The 14,547-nt window shown below is 35.4% G+C and overlaps 2 protein-coding genes across 9 annotated transcripts; both read right to left on the reverse strand.

The window, feature by feature from the left end:
• On the reverse strand, positions 1-5,978 carry LOC127250333 (zinc finger CCCH domain-containing protein 55-like). Of its 8 annotated transcripts, XM_051273559.1 has the most exons (7): positions 5,782-5,978; positions 5,602-5,670; positions 5,357-5,451; positions 3,331-3,491; positions 2,537-2,977; positions 341-2,225; positions 1-211 (listed from the first exon to the last, which is right to left on the reverse strand). In XM_051273559.1, the coding sequence occupies exons 5-7, from the start codon at positions 2,920-2,922 to the stop codon at positions 170-172; spliced, it is 2,313 nt and encodes a 770-aa protein (XP_051129516.1). In that variant the 5' UTR covers positions 2,923-2,977; positions 3,331-3,491; positions 5,357-5,451; positions 5,602-5,670; positions 5,782-5,978; the 3' UTR covers positions 1-169. The 8 variants fall into 8 exon arrangements, with proteins under 8 accessions (XP_051129516.1, XP_051129511.1, XP_051129512.1 ...); XM_051273554.1 differs by lacking the exon at positions 3,331-3,491; XM_051273555.1 differs by lacking the exon at positions 3,331-3,491 and having other exon boundaries at positions 5,557-5,670.
• A 1,748-nt stretch (positions 5,979-7,726) lies between these two features.
• LOC127250314 (carbamoyl-phosphate synthase large chain, chloroplastic) lies at positions 7,727-12,047 on the reverse strand. The gene is made up of 4 exons (XM_051273518.1): positions 11,779-12,047; positions 10,330-11,673; positions 9,541-10,233; positions 7,727-9,420 (listed from the first exon to the last, which is right to left on the reverse strand). The coding sequence occupies exons 2-4, from the start codon at positions 11,647-11,649 to the stop codon at positions 7,879-7,881; spliced, it is 3,555 nt and encodes a 1,184-aa protein (XP_051129475.1). The 5' UTR covers positions 11,650-11,673; positions 11,779-12,047; the 3' UTR covers positions 7,727-7,878.
• Positions 12,048-14,547: the final 2,500 nt, after the last annotated feature.

The raw sequence follows: 14,547 nt of genomic DNA on the forward strand, positions 1-14,547 counted from the left end.
TATTCAAACCATCATATTATTACCAACTTTCCTTCACAGTAACAATTCCCATAAGTAGTGTATAGTTAGTTTCCTTTCCCTTATGATGACGACTTACATGAATAGATAAGAGTTGGAGTCGAGTCGCATTTACAAATGCAAGCAAGAAGGTGCACGAGGAATGAATCTATCATGACTTGGGATCGGCCTTTACACATCGCGCTACATATGCCTGCACACCACAAACAAGGAATGCAACCAGCTAAATAGCAAACCATGATTAGATTACATTAGACTCGATTAGTTCGATAAATGAATGAATGGATTGGGATTTGGATTTGGATTTGGATTGATTACCTACCTGTACAAGTTTGTCGATTTTGGGTTTGGAATAGGATAGATAGTGGTCGACTTTATCCTGTGTCCTGGGGATGTGATCAGCTTGAATCGTGCTTGTTATTTTTTCAACCACTTTCTTCACAATAGTTTTGTGAACTTCTCTACTCATTTTGCCTTCCTTCCACGTCGGCTTCAGTAACTCCTTCACAAATTCTATAAGAGAATTTTTAAATGGGCGCATGATTTTGTCATCCTTGCCTGCTGCTGCACTCTTCTCTCCAACCCTCCCATGTCTATCCGACTCCATGTCCTTTTCGATTCCCTTGCTTTCATTATCATTGCTCTCACCGAGTTCCTTAGACGATTGCCCCATCTTCTTCATCTCATTAATGCCTCTGCCGATCTCTCTAAGACCAATTGGATCATGAGAAACTCCAGTTTGATTGAACTGCTGCAGACTAGCAAGGGGAGCATTACCCAAGGGATCGGGAGTTGGAGTGATGCCCCAAGAATTGGAGCCTTCTGCAAATGCATTCTTCCAGGGCTGTTGTTCATTCAGAGTTGCAGCAATAGCGGAGTTTGCCAACAGAGAAGAGGATTCATTTGTTACTGGATTGAGGACATGTGGTGGAATTTTATCAACAGCTTTTAGATGGTCCTCCCCACTCTCGGTTTTATTCAAAATTGAAAACTCCCCCGGAAACACATTTCCACTCTTCATATCGATACTACTCTGTGCTGAGAGTAGACTTGCCTGAGCACTAGTATTCATCAAGTTCCCCACCTCCCCAAGAACATTCGATGCAAGCGAAGTCAACAAATCATTTCCTACCACACTTTCAAGTTGCTGCTGAATTGAGACAGCTGAATAAATATTCTGTTGCTGTTGCTGAGCAATCATAGAAAAGTCATCCTGCACTATACTTTGTCCTTGAACCTTTGCATTTGCTTCCTGATTTTGCAAATGTGAAGCATGCAATATGAGACATCCCTGCTTGTCATCCACATGTTCCTTATCAATAGATTCAGCAGTCCCTATGTTTCGACCATGATCAGTCCACTCCGGTATTCCCTGACTTCTGTTCTTGTTTCCAGAACCATGGACACCGTCAGAGATTTTGGTTGCATTATTTGTATTGATCTTCTCATGTGAACCAAAGGCTCTAACCACTTTACCCAGCACGCCGTCTTCTAGGCTGCTATATTCGGGATGCTCATGAGAGAACTTGCAATTATGCCGATCACACTTTCCTGCAGCAAAATACTGACAAATTGCTATACCATTTTTTCCAGGTTTAAATTCAATGTCCTTGTTAAATCTTGTACTTTTTTTGAACTCTCCAGCATAAACTGAATGATGAGAAAACCTGCAAGTGTCTCCCCACCTACACTTACCCTTAATGAAGTCCTTGCAAGGAACACCAGTTCTAGTTTTGATCTGGGACTGCTCATTCTGCCCATGATAAGGATCAGAGGAATCATCCCGCAAAGCGGACTGAAAAACTTCGTTTAAAGGGTCTTTAAAACTTTGATTATTGTTTGCTGTCTGCCGCCAAGCTTCTCCTGTGGCGTCTCCTAAAAGGCCATCATCACCACAACTAACAATTTCAGAATGGCCAAATCTGCAGTCACTGCCCCTCCTGCACTTTCCAGCAGCAAAATCTCTACAAATCTGAGATGACTTATCAGTCACACTCCTATTGTCACTCCATCCATGAGATTGACGCCTATAATCTCCTATCGGACTACGACTTCTATATTTAACCCTTGTATTGCCATCACTTCTGCCAACACTCCTGCTCCTATCATCCCTTCCCCTGTCCTTGCTCAAGCTCCTACTCCGACTTCTGCCTCTAGTCCTGCTTCTGCTTCTGCTCGGACTCCTGCTCCCACCTCCTCCCATGTATCTATAATAAAGCATCAAACAACAAAATTAGCAACACCACATACAAAAACCCCCTACAAATAATGCAGGATTTTCTTAACCTCAGATAAAGCTAGAAGATGAAATAACAAACATTATCAGAGTGGAATCCTAGCATTTGTGCATTAGCAACTTGAATGGGAAGTTACAAAAGAGAACCCTGAACTCCATTGCAGAAAAAACCTTCAGCATCTGTAGTTGTATTTTCTTTTGCTGTAATGGCATTCATTTTTCCAGATTTGTAATGCTATTAAAATAAAATGAAATAAAATAATAAACAATTAATAATCAGACCTTTGAGAATGGCTTCGACCATTTCCAAGATCCTGATTGGATATATGCTGCTCAATAACATCAAATCCAGGAGACATGTCCTGGTCATTCGTGTTTTGCCCTCCAAATTCCTCTCCTCCGTGAGTATCTTGTCTACTGTTGGCAAAGTTTCCATGTGTTGGAGCAACTGGGATTTCTTCAGTTGCTTTACCAGAAAGCTGTCCAAGCTGATCTCTAGATTCCACAGATGCAATGGTTCCAGATGAAGAATATTCGTGATACGAGCCACTCTCATGACAAGAATGATGGTCCTTTCCTGTCCAAGAATTACGTTCACTCACGCCAGAAAATTGTTTGGTTGCATCTTCCTGATCCCAAAGTGATTTACGTTTTCTCCTTTCACCCATCAATAACCTTATTAGAACAGATCTTCAGCACTTAAATTTGCTCGTGCAATGGAATCTGCACAAAGCAGCAATAGGTAAATTAGCACTAATTGCAGATTTTCGGTGACAAAGATCTTAGAGCATAAGCCACCCACTGCTAAAGGCTGAAAATTAGATGATGTTATTATTGATTAATACATATTAATCAGAGACTTAGACAAGATGCAACGATAGAGGGCAATTGCAGGACATTCTTGAACAGGTCTTAACCGCCCTGCAGCCCTGTGCTAACCTCTCCAACCATCCTTCTTTTATTTTTTTCAATATAATTTGACCATAAATTTAATACAGTACTACAGTATCATAATACCCAGACAAACAAAATGTGGTTGAAATAATGAAAATAAGGGCAATATACATGTAACTTACAGTTGGATTCATTATTTGTTGGTTCAATAGGATTAGGAGAAAGTCAATTGCCACACAAATACCACCACAAAACTGAATTAAGATATTTCCATTGTAGCAACAGACCTTTGTTCAGCCCAAAGTGTAAGAAATATTCAGCAAAGAACATTATAAAGCACAAGCTGCACATAGCAAATCCTTTTTTAAGAAAGTTGATGACTCTCAGATGGAATCAGGTACAGACAAGTAATGCCAGTATTCTTTCAGAAAAATGAAACAAATTCATATTATCACCACATAGAGCACAACCAAGCTAAGAAAGAAGCGATAAAAAATAATAAAAGGTAAATTATATAATACCCTTTGTGTTTTAGTAAAAATGTACAAAATATCTCGAATTTCATTTATTGCATAAAATCCCTTTGTGTGAAATTAAGATATACACAAAATACCATCTTCATCCAAAACTGATGTTTTGTTGTAAAATCACACCTAATTATGAATTTTTATACAAATAAGAAAGGTAAGATATCTTAAATAATATTTTTAAATAAAATGAATAACTAAATTATTTATCAACCATTCATTTAATAGTTTTCTTAGATGAACTATTATCTAATTCTTACAAAAATTATACAATGAAAAATTGATCATTTATTTATTTATTTTATTCAAATAAGTCTATTTAAAATATAACCTCTGTTATTTATATAAAACTTATATAATTAGGTACGTGTTTACACTCAAAACATCAGTTTTGGACAAAGAGCTTGTTTTGTTTATACTTTAATATAACACAAGGAGTTTAACGCAATAAATAAAATATAAAGTGCTTTGTCCATTTATACTAGAACACAAGGGGATGTTATGAAATTTACCCAATAATAAATAAATGACAACTCTTCCATTTAACAGAAATTCTTTTAACCAACATGTATGTACTTCACATACTAATATATAATGCAACAATTTGCAGCAATGTTAAAACATACATAAAATTGCAGTCATGTAGTCTTCCCTTATGATAGGTTTTATATACTTCATGAGACATGGTAACTTTTAAAGTCTGATACCTAAGGAATATTTTGTGAGATGCCAATATTGATAATAGGTTTGCCTCAACAGAACTTACCACGAAAGGCAGCGAATCAACTATCACCCATACTCCAACATGCATCTATTGTCATAGCACACCTTCCTCAGTCTAGTTAGAGCACAACTTCTATACAAATTTTTACAAGAATCATGACATGAGTCAAGTCATTTTAGGGTGTGTTTGTTTGGGGGTTTGGATTTTGAGTTGGGATTTGAATAGTAAAAATTTTGAATTTGAAAAGTTGTATGATGTGATATAAATAGGTGTTGATGTGATGTTTTGAATGTAAAATTAATTTTTAGTATAATATAAAAAATAAAAAATAGGTGTTTGATTTGATGTTTTTTGGGAAAAAAAAATTGGATGAATAGTGTAAATCCAATCCAAACCCCCAAACAAACACACCCTAAATTAATTACACAATTTTTATCTATAAAAAAACAGAAAATTCAAAAAACATGTATGCCTATAACATCCCCAAAGTATTAGGAGAATGGTGAAAAAAATGAACGGCACATTGAAGTGATGAGAGAATTAAAGAACAACCCATCCACTTCTATCTTGTTGTAACATTCACTCACCGTTGTACACTTCAGTATCTAGCAATCGGTGAAAAGCTTGGGCTCTGTTTACTTGGACTTTTTAGTTTGTTCTTGCAGTACTTATAAATATATATATTTATAAGAAAAAAATTCTCCCTAGAAAGAGAACACACATTTAAAACCAAAGTTTCATTCAAAATATTACGTCAAAATCCTTTTTTTCTATTTGAAACATCACATCAAAGACCTATACATATTTCACATCAAGCACCTTTTAACTCTTAGCATTTCCAAACCAATATAATACTCTAATATACTTTAAAAATATATATGTAAATGCACCCTGGTATCTGACCTAAATCCAAGAAATAAGTTCAGATTGAGAAAATCAGCAAAATTAGCATCTTACTTCCATTATCAACCAATATGGCTAGAACCAAACTGCAGATAATATAGCAAGACTTGAAGATAGTCACAAGTTGGAGGAACCCGCCACCTAAACACCTAGAATATAAAAGAAAAAATCGATCAAAAGAGCGCAGCAGTTACGAGCAAGCATCACTTCATTATTAGATTCAACGAAATTGTTGATGCTCGACCCGTTCAAACCATCTATCAGGCAGTCTTTATACACAAGTTTGATGAAGCACTAACAGGAAACAACACTTAATTCAATTCCGCATCTGGCTTGAAATCCTAGAGCACTCCATAATCTAAAATTTCCTACACTCATCAACAGAAAACACAATTACAAATTAGAACCCAATTCAGCAACCTATGTACAGAATTTCAAGAAACCCTAATTAATTAAGCAAAAGAACGAAGAAAAAATACCTTTGGATCAATAAACCACCGACGCGAGACGGCAGATGACTCCAAAAAAGACCTCCTAGGTCGAATTCAGGTGGGAAATGACTCAATTGAAGTCGTAGATCACTTGGATCTTTAGCTATATTGATTGCATATGAAAGATTTGGTTAATGATGAAAGAGTGAAACCAAACCACTCATAAGTTTTCTTTCTGGTCGCATTTACAGCCATTTTTTATTAAATCCAAACTAATAAGAGAATTCATTTTCTTGAAATAAATAGATAATAATACTTTATCAGACAGTTAATTATAGAGATTAAACCATAGTAATAATAATAATAATAATAATAATAATATAATTATAATATATTTTTACAGGAAAAAATCAATACCGGTCTCAAATCTCAATATATAATTCTATTTGTTATATATATACATTGAAATTTCCAATAATGTTTTTATTAAATAATAAAAATATATTAATTTTTTTAAAAATAATTAAAAATATTTTTATAATTTTTAATAACTAATAATAAAAAATTCACTTTTCCTAAAATGTTAAGAAAAAATTAATAAAAATATATATATATTTTTTTTTATTTAGGAATTTTCGACCATTTTTAAGTCTTCCGATGCTTGATACAACAATTATTTTTAAAATATACTTAATGCAAAAAAGCAATATGTGTAAATAATTTAATTTTACAATGAGACACTAATACTTTAATTTTACAATAAGTCACTTCTTATTTATACTAGTTGATATCTTTATAAGATGATGTAAATTGATTCAATAGGAGTAATTCTCTGCATAATATTTTAGAGGCTATTTTAGAATTATGTAATATTAATTGAATCTAATTCAAAACTAATGGAGTGTATTAAATCACAATTTTGTATGATTTTGTTGAATTTTTAAAATTTGGATGTATTCAATCTAAATTTTTAAAAGTGTTTTAAAATTGTAGTATTCAACACTCCATAAACTTTTAACCTTTAAAGTTTATGAATTTTGTTGGATTTTAATAGACAATTATCAAAAATTTATACCCTACAAAATCTCTCATGATAAAAAAAAAAGATTATGATGGATTATTATTATTATTATTATTATTATTGTTGTTGTTGATGATGATTTATAAATTATAAATAATATGATAATATTTACTAATAATATTATACTCCCTCCTTCCCATAAACAAATATTCATTTGTTTTTTGCACGTAATTTTAAAAATATTAATATTATATTGGAATATAAGTAGGAATAATGTGAAAATGACTAAAATAACCTTTGTTATAAAGGTAATGACATTTGTGTAATATATTACTAGAAAAAAGGAAATGGATACTTTGTTATGCGACGAACTAAAATGGAAAAATGGATACTTTGTTATGGGACGAAGGAAATAAATATTTAATAAATTTATTTTTTAAAACTAAAATATATTAACAAATTATTATTTTTTTTTAAAAAAATATGTATTTTTATATTATACATATAATATTTTAAAAAATACTATTATCATAATAAATATACTTAACAAAATTATATAAATAAGAATAATAATAATCATAATAATAATAAGTAATAAATAAATATAAAAATAAATGGATATATTGAAAAATAATATAACAAAAATTATAAAATTAAAAATATTAATATACAAAATAATAGATTATATATATTACAATATTTCTAGCGTGCCCACTTATCATTTCTTTTTGTCAGCCATACTGTGCACTTTTTATTGATTTTTTCAACTGAAACCAAAATTATTCATAAAATGACTAAAATTGATAGAAAAAAAAATATTATATTGAAGTCAAATTAATACATTTTGATCATATTAAGACTGGAATTGATTTTATTTATTTTAAAATTGTAATAGTAAATAAGAAGGAATAAATTTGACCGAAAAAAACAATAGTATATAAAAACAAAATATTTAAATCACCAAAAAATAAATAAAATGGTCAACAACCAAAAGAAGCCCATTTTTTAAATGAAAACAAAATCACTTATTAGGTCGCAGGCAACAGGAAATGCCAAACATAACATGAAAATCCATCAAAAAAGAGAAGTGAAAAAAACAAAACCACCGTAAGAACTTACTGCAACTAGACAACTGATTGCAGAGGTTTGCTGCTTTCAGCTGCCGTCTCCGAACTGAAGTAATCCTGAAGAGCCGACATCTCAATCTTGTTGCACTTCAGGCTCTTTATCGCATCAGCTGTGGCCAGAGCCCCTGCAACTGTAGTAATAACAGGTATTTTGTAAGCAAGAGCCATTCTCCGGAGCTTCCGTCCGTCGATCTGGTCGAGCTGGTCGCCGGAGCTTGTAACCACCATCATCTGAATCTGCCTATTGGCAATCATGTCACCAGCATGGGGCCGCCCTTCGTGCATCTTCAGCACCCGCTCAACGGGGATACCTTCTGATTCAAGAACATGGGCTGTCCCGGATGTCGCCACAAGGTTGAATCCGAGGCTGAGGAAGGCTCGGGCAATGGGAGGGAGCTGGGGCTTCGTCAGGTCGTTTAAGCTGAGGAAGACAGTTCCTGTCATAGGCGGCTTTTGTCCCGCGGCGATTTGGGCTTTCGCAAATGCAATTGAGGACTCGTAGTATATCCCCATGACTTCACCTGTACTGCGCATTTCGGGTCCTAGGAGAACATCGGCCCCTTGGAATTTCTCGAATGGGAGAACGGCTTCTTTCACAGATACATGTCTTGGGATGACTTCTTTGGTGAAGTTGAGATCATGAAGGGACTTTCCGGACATGACGAGCGCTGCGTATTTCGCTAGGGGATGACCGATCGCCTTGGACACAAATGGGACTGTCCGGGAGGCGCGTGGGTTGGCCTCTAGTAAGAACACATCGCCGGAAGCTGTGATTGCGTATTGGCAATTCATCAAACCACAAACATTCAGCCTCTTAGCCAATTTTGTTGTCCATGACCTGATGGTTTCCAGGCTTGTAGATGATACTGTTTTGGTGGGTAGCATGCATGCCGAATCACCAGAATGGACACCAGCTTGTTCGATGTGTTCCATTATTCCGCCAATCACTACATTGCCGTGTGGATCAGCAAGTGCGTCAATGTCGATCTCGATGGCATCAGATAAGTATTTGTCGACTAAAACAGGGCGATCTGGATCCACTTCTACTGCAGTTTCAAGGTAAGTCACAAGCTTCTCGTCGCTGTAAACAATCTCCATTGCCCGGCCACCTAAAACATAGGAAGGCCGAACAACAACAGGGTACCCTATTTCAGCTGCAATAGCAAGAGCATCTTCTTCACTCTTTGCAATTCCTCCTTTTGGCTGCTCAATCTGTAACTCTGTCAAGATGGCATTGAACCGCTCCCTATCCTCAGCAGCATCAATGGAATCCGGGGATGTGCCCCAGATTCGAACATATCCAGAACCACTGGCACTCTTGGGCTTCTGCTCATCCAAATACTGCTGAATAGGGAGAGATAACTTTAGGGGAGTCTGCCCTCCAAACTGCACAATAATTCCATCGGGTGCTTCCAAGTCAATGACGTTCAGGACATCCTCCACCGTGAGAGGTTCAAAGTAGAGGCGATCACTAGTGTCATAATCAGTCGATACTGTTTCAGGATTGGAATTCATCATTATCGTTTCATAGCCTGCATCCTGCAAAAACTTAAGAACTTCAGAACTATAACAATCAATGGAAAATGAAAGGACTAACTAATTTTGTTACAGGCGTAAGTAGTGATGGTAACCTGCCAATACAATAAATAAAACACAAACCTGAAGGGCAAAAGATGTGTGGCAGCAGCAATAATCAAACTCAATACCCTGCCCAATTCGATTTGGCCCTCCTCCCAAAATCAACACTTTTTTCCTGTTAGTCGGAGCAGATTCACACTCAAACTCATACGATGAATACATGTATGGGGTGTTGGCTTCAAATTCGGCTGCACATGTGTCAACTCTTTTATAGGATGGTTTTATTCCCAAAGACAAGCGCTTCAATCGAACTTCTTCCTCAGAGGATTTTGTAGCAAACGCTATCTGCTTATCACTGAATCCTCTCCTCTTGACTTCCCATAAGTCATCCTTTGTCAGCTGGGACAAATTCTGCGCCAAGAGATATTGTTCCACGTCCACAAGTTCTTTAAGCTGAGTGAGGAACCACTTATCCACAAAACTCAATTCGTGTATATCATCTACCTTCATCCCACGCTTCAGTGCAGCATATATAGAATGGATACGATCTGGACTTGGTACCCGGAGGTTGTATTTCAACTGTTCCCAGTCCCAGTCAAGTTCCTTGATCTGTGCACAACCCCATCCAGAGTATCCAGATTCCAATGACCGCACTGCTTTTTGGAATGATTCTTGAAACGTTCTGCCAACAGCCATAGCTTCACCAACAGATTTCATCTGGGTAGTCAGAATTGGTTCCGAGCCCGGAAACTTCTCAAAGGCAAACCTGGGTATCTGTACACAGACAGAACATATGATATCATAAGAAAATAGAAGAAGATAAACTAGGAAATGAACAGGACACTAACAATATGGAAAAATGAATATAACCTTTGTCACAACATAATCTATGGAAGGCTCAAAACTTGCTGGAGTCTTCTTTGTAATATCATTAGGAATCTGATCCAATGAATAACCCACTGATAACTTAGCAGCCATCTTGGCAATTGGGAAACCAGTTGCTTTGGAGGCCAAAGCAGATGATCTCGAAACTCGGGGATTCATCTCTATCACCATCACTTCTCCATCTTCAGGATTAACAGCAAATTGAACATTAGAACCACCACATTCAACTCCAATTTCCCTGATAATTGCAATAGAGTAATCTCTGAGCCGTTGGTACTCCTTATCTGTCAATGTCTGGGCTGGAGCAACTGTGATAGAGTCCCCAGTGTGGATTCCCATAGGATCTATATTCTCAATCGAGCAGATAATAACCACATTGTCAGCCAAGTCCCTCATAACCTCAAGCTCATACTCTTTCCATCCTAGCAAAGACTTCTCCACCAAAACCTGAGTCGTAACACTAGCCGCAAGTCCTGACTTACAAATGGCTTCAAACTCCTCCCTGTTGTAAGCAATCCCACCTCCGGTCCCTCCCAACGTGAATGCTGGCCTGATAATCAACGGGAACTCCCCAATAGAATTGGCAATATCAAAACACTCGTCCAACGTTGTCCCAATCCCAGAAGGAGGCGTCTTGAGCCCAATGTTCCTCATTGCCTGCTTGAACAAATCCCTATCCTCGGCCTTTTTTATAGCATCAAGCTTTGCTCCAATCAACTCTACTCCATACTTCTCAAGCGCACCACTCTCTGCCAGTGCTACAGCAAGATTTAGTGCGGTCTGCCCACCCATTGTAGGCAACAAAGCATCGGGCCTCTCTTTCTCAATAACTTGCTCAACTAACTCCGGAGTCATCGGCTCAATATAAGTCCTGTCTGCCATCTCAGGATCAGTCATTATAGTAGCTGGATTAGAGTTAATCAGAATCACCTCATACCCCTCCTCTCTAAGGGCTTTGCAAGCCTGAGTGCCCGAATAGTCAAACTCACAAGCCTGCCCTATAACAATAGGTCCAGCTCCCAATATCAAGATCTTCTTTATATCAGTTCTTTTCCCAACTTCGGATGATATAAAACTAAAACCCCCTCCATCAGCCAAATCACCACTTTTCTGAACATTTCCTCGCTCATTTCCAGCTTTCACACAATTCAATATCACCGGCAAGCGGACGTTGTTCAAATTCCTTTTTGAAACTAATTTTCGTTGCGCGAAATAGCTCGGAAAAGGCCTCACTTTAGGCAAATATTGATTCGTTTGAACAAACTTACATAATGCATTACTGCAGTGATACAAAGTGTGACTCATTCCGGCTCTCTTTCCTTAAATTTCCTACCAAAAAAACAAACGCGCGTTGATACCGTGGACAGCAATCCACCACTTTCAACAACAAAAAAATGTTTTCACACACGGAAAAGCGAAAAGAACAAACCGTACCAGGCGTCCAGAAGACAGGCAGTGTAACCGAATCGAAAAACACCTCGCACCGGAGCTGATTTCGAACAGTTCTCCCAAAAACTGCACTCCCAAAACAAAAGAACCCCCAGAGAACGTCTGAATGTGATACTAAGGGGATGAGGAGCGTCGATGATCAGCGACCGTTGTGACTATCTCTGGGACAGGAAGGAAGAGGCGATGCGATGCTGCGCAGCCGTCAAGGGTTTTATTGGAAGGGTTTCTTTGCCTGTTTTCGTTCAAAATATAAAATGTAAAAATAATTCAACATTAATACCAACCACTGTTGTGTACCGTTTCGCATCGATCGGTAATACTACGTAAATTTGGTGACGAAACTGTCTTGCCACGTGTTTGACCACATTAATTAATAGTAATTATAATAAATTATCGTATAGTTTTGCTTTCCATTTTTTAAACAAGACTTTGGATGTGGCCCAAAAAATTAATAATAATAATAATTATTATAAATCATTTTACGTTTAGATTATTGATTAAAATTGAGGTTAGCTGTTATTATAATATAATATATTTATTTTAGAACAGTAAAAGATATCTTTATTTTCGAAGATTAATAATTATATTTTATTTATTAGAGTTTCTCCAACCCACTCTATTGTACTAAAAAAAAGGGGATTTGGGGATGAGTTGAAAATACGTGTGTAATTTTAATTTTTCATGATATATAATTTTATATTTTAAAAAATTGTATGTAATTTTATTTTTTTTGAAAAATAATGTATATTTTTATTTTTTTTAGTGAGAGTATAATTTTAGTTTTTGGAAAATAATATATAATTTTGTTTTTTTAAAAAATAATTTATAATTTTATTTTTTAAATCAATATATAATTTTACTTTTTGAAAAGTGATATAATTTTTATTTTTTTTTTAAAATAATATTTTATTTTATTTTTTAAAAGTGAAATGTAATTTTATTTTTTAAAAGTGATGTATAATTATATTTTTTCGAAAGTGATATGTAATTTTATTTTTTAAATTAACTTGCAATTTTACTTTGTAAAGATTTATGTTTAATTTTTTATTTTAAAATTAATTATTTTATATATTTTCCACAAAAAAATGTATAATATGTATGTATAATTATTAAAAAACGATACATTTGTATTTAAATTTAAATTTATTTAAACTTGAAAATAATATATGTTATAAAATTATTTAGCAAATAAAATTAAAATACAAAAGCACGTTGCATAGGATGCAAATTACATAAAATATTACATTGATAGAATTCAAATTACATAAAACAAATTGCATAAAAAAAAAATAAAAAAAACTACATTGATAAAATACAATTGCATAAAATATTAAAATACATTGATTAAATGCGGAGGAATATCAGCATTTTCATCTCCACCAATGTCACTAAAATATTGAAAAAAGTATATTCGAAAAAGACTATGGATTTGATCTCTGAAATTTCATTGTTCTTTTATATAAACTTTCATCTTTCTTGAGCCAGTAATAAGCACGCTGAGCAAGATTAGAAATAGCATTCAAGTCCATATTCATAATTTTTTTCTCGCGTGCCATTTTCTTAAATGCTAATTTCTCTTGTTCCAGTTGCAAAAATTTTTGTCTATGCAAATTTGATTTTTGTAGTATTTCCAGAACCATTAAATTTCGCTCTTTAACTTCATTAACATGAGCATCTTCTTGATCTTTATTTTTTTTCTGTTGTTTTGCTTTTTTCACCCTCCATGGGGCGCTCATATGAAGACCCACCAACATTATAATTTAAATTTAATCTATTTTCATCATCGTCTAAGTTAACAGAAAATAATGAATTTTTAGGAGATTCAAAAGCAATTGTCAGATATATTTTGGCCCAACCCAATACTAAGCTCAACCCGCAACCCGCAACCCAAAACCCTTTAACTTGACCCGACTCGACCCGACCCGCACCTTATAACTCCTCCTTCCACCCCATTCTCATTTTTGACAGTGTATTGCGTGATTTGGGAGTCTGGGTTTTCCTCTCCTCTGGTTCATCTTCTTCGTGTTCTTCTCGGTAAGTTCGGGGGTTTTCTTCTTTGCCGAAATTGTAGTCGCTCTAGTTTGATTCCTTCGATAAGTTGTTCATCTTGGTGTTCTTTGTGAGGTTTTGGGGGAAATCGGTCGATTATTGTTTAGGGTTGATCGAGTCCGTTGGTTTGGGGTTTTGTTTGGAGGCGGTTGGGTTAGTCCATAAGTGTGAGTCATTAGGTTGTAGATTGAGCCGTAAAAATAGATTCCCCTATCGTTTGTCAAATCGCTGGAAGAAGAAGTCGCCGGAGCTGCGGCGCGTGACTGGGTGTGTTCGCCGGAAGGTCGAAAGAGGGAAGTTCGAGTTCTGCCTTCATATCTTTTGCCTAATCTTAGATTCTGTTTGTTTGTGTTCTGTAAATTTGATTTATTGCCTCTTTTACTATCAATTTTGTTGGACACATTCTAATTGATGTTTTCTTTGTTGCTTGACAAATTACGTATATAAAAACACAACAATGGTATCAGAGCCAAATCTGTCAAACCATTAAGTTCGGCAGAATCTTCGGGTAAATCGATCATTGGTAATAGATCGATTTTGGTAAAAGGCTAAACTCTTCCTTTTTTAAATTCTCGGTAAATCTGCTGATTGCAGATTAGATTAGGATTTTGGTGAATCTGCTGATTGCAGAGATTAATTGGTTAATCTTGGAAATCTTGTTTTCTTTGATGCTCTAGATTGTTGTTGTTGCAAATCTTGTGATTG

Source organism: Andrographis paniculata, unplaced genomic scaffold (assembly GCF_009805555.1).
Source record: "Andrographis paniculata isolate CXL003 unplaced genomic scaffold, ASM980555v1 Contig37END, whole genome shotgun sequence".
Classification (NCBI taxonomy): Eukaryota; Viridiplantae; Streptophyta; class Magnoliopsida; order Lamiales; family Acanthaceae; genus Andrographis; species Andrographis paniculata.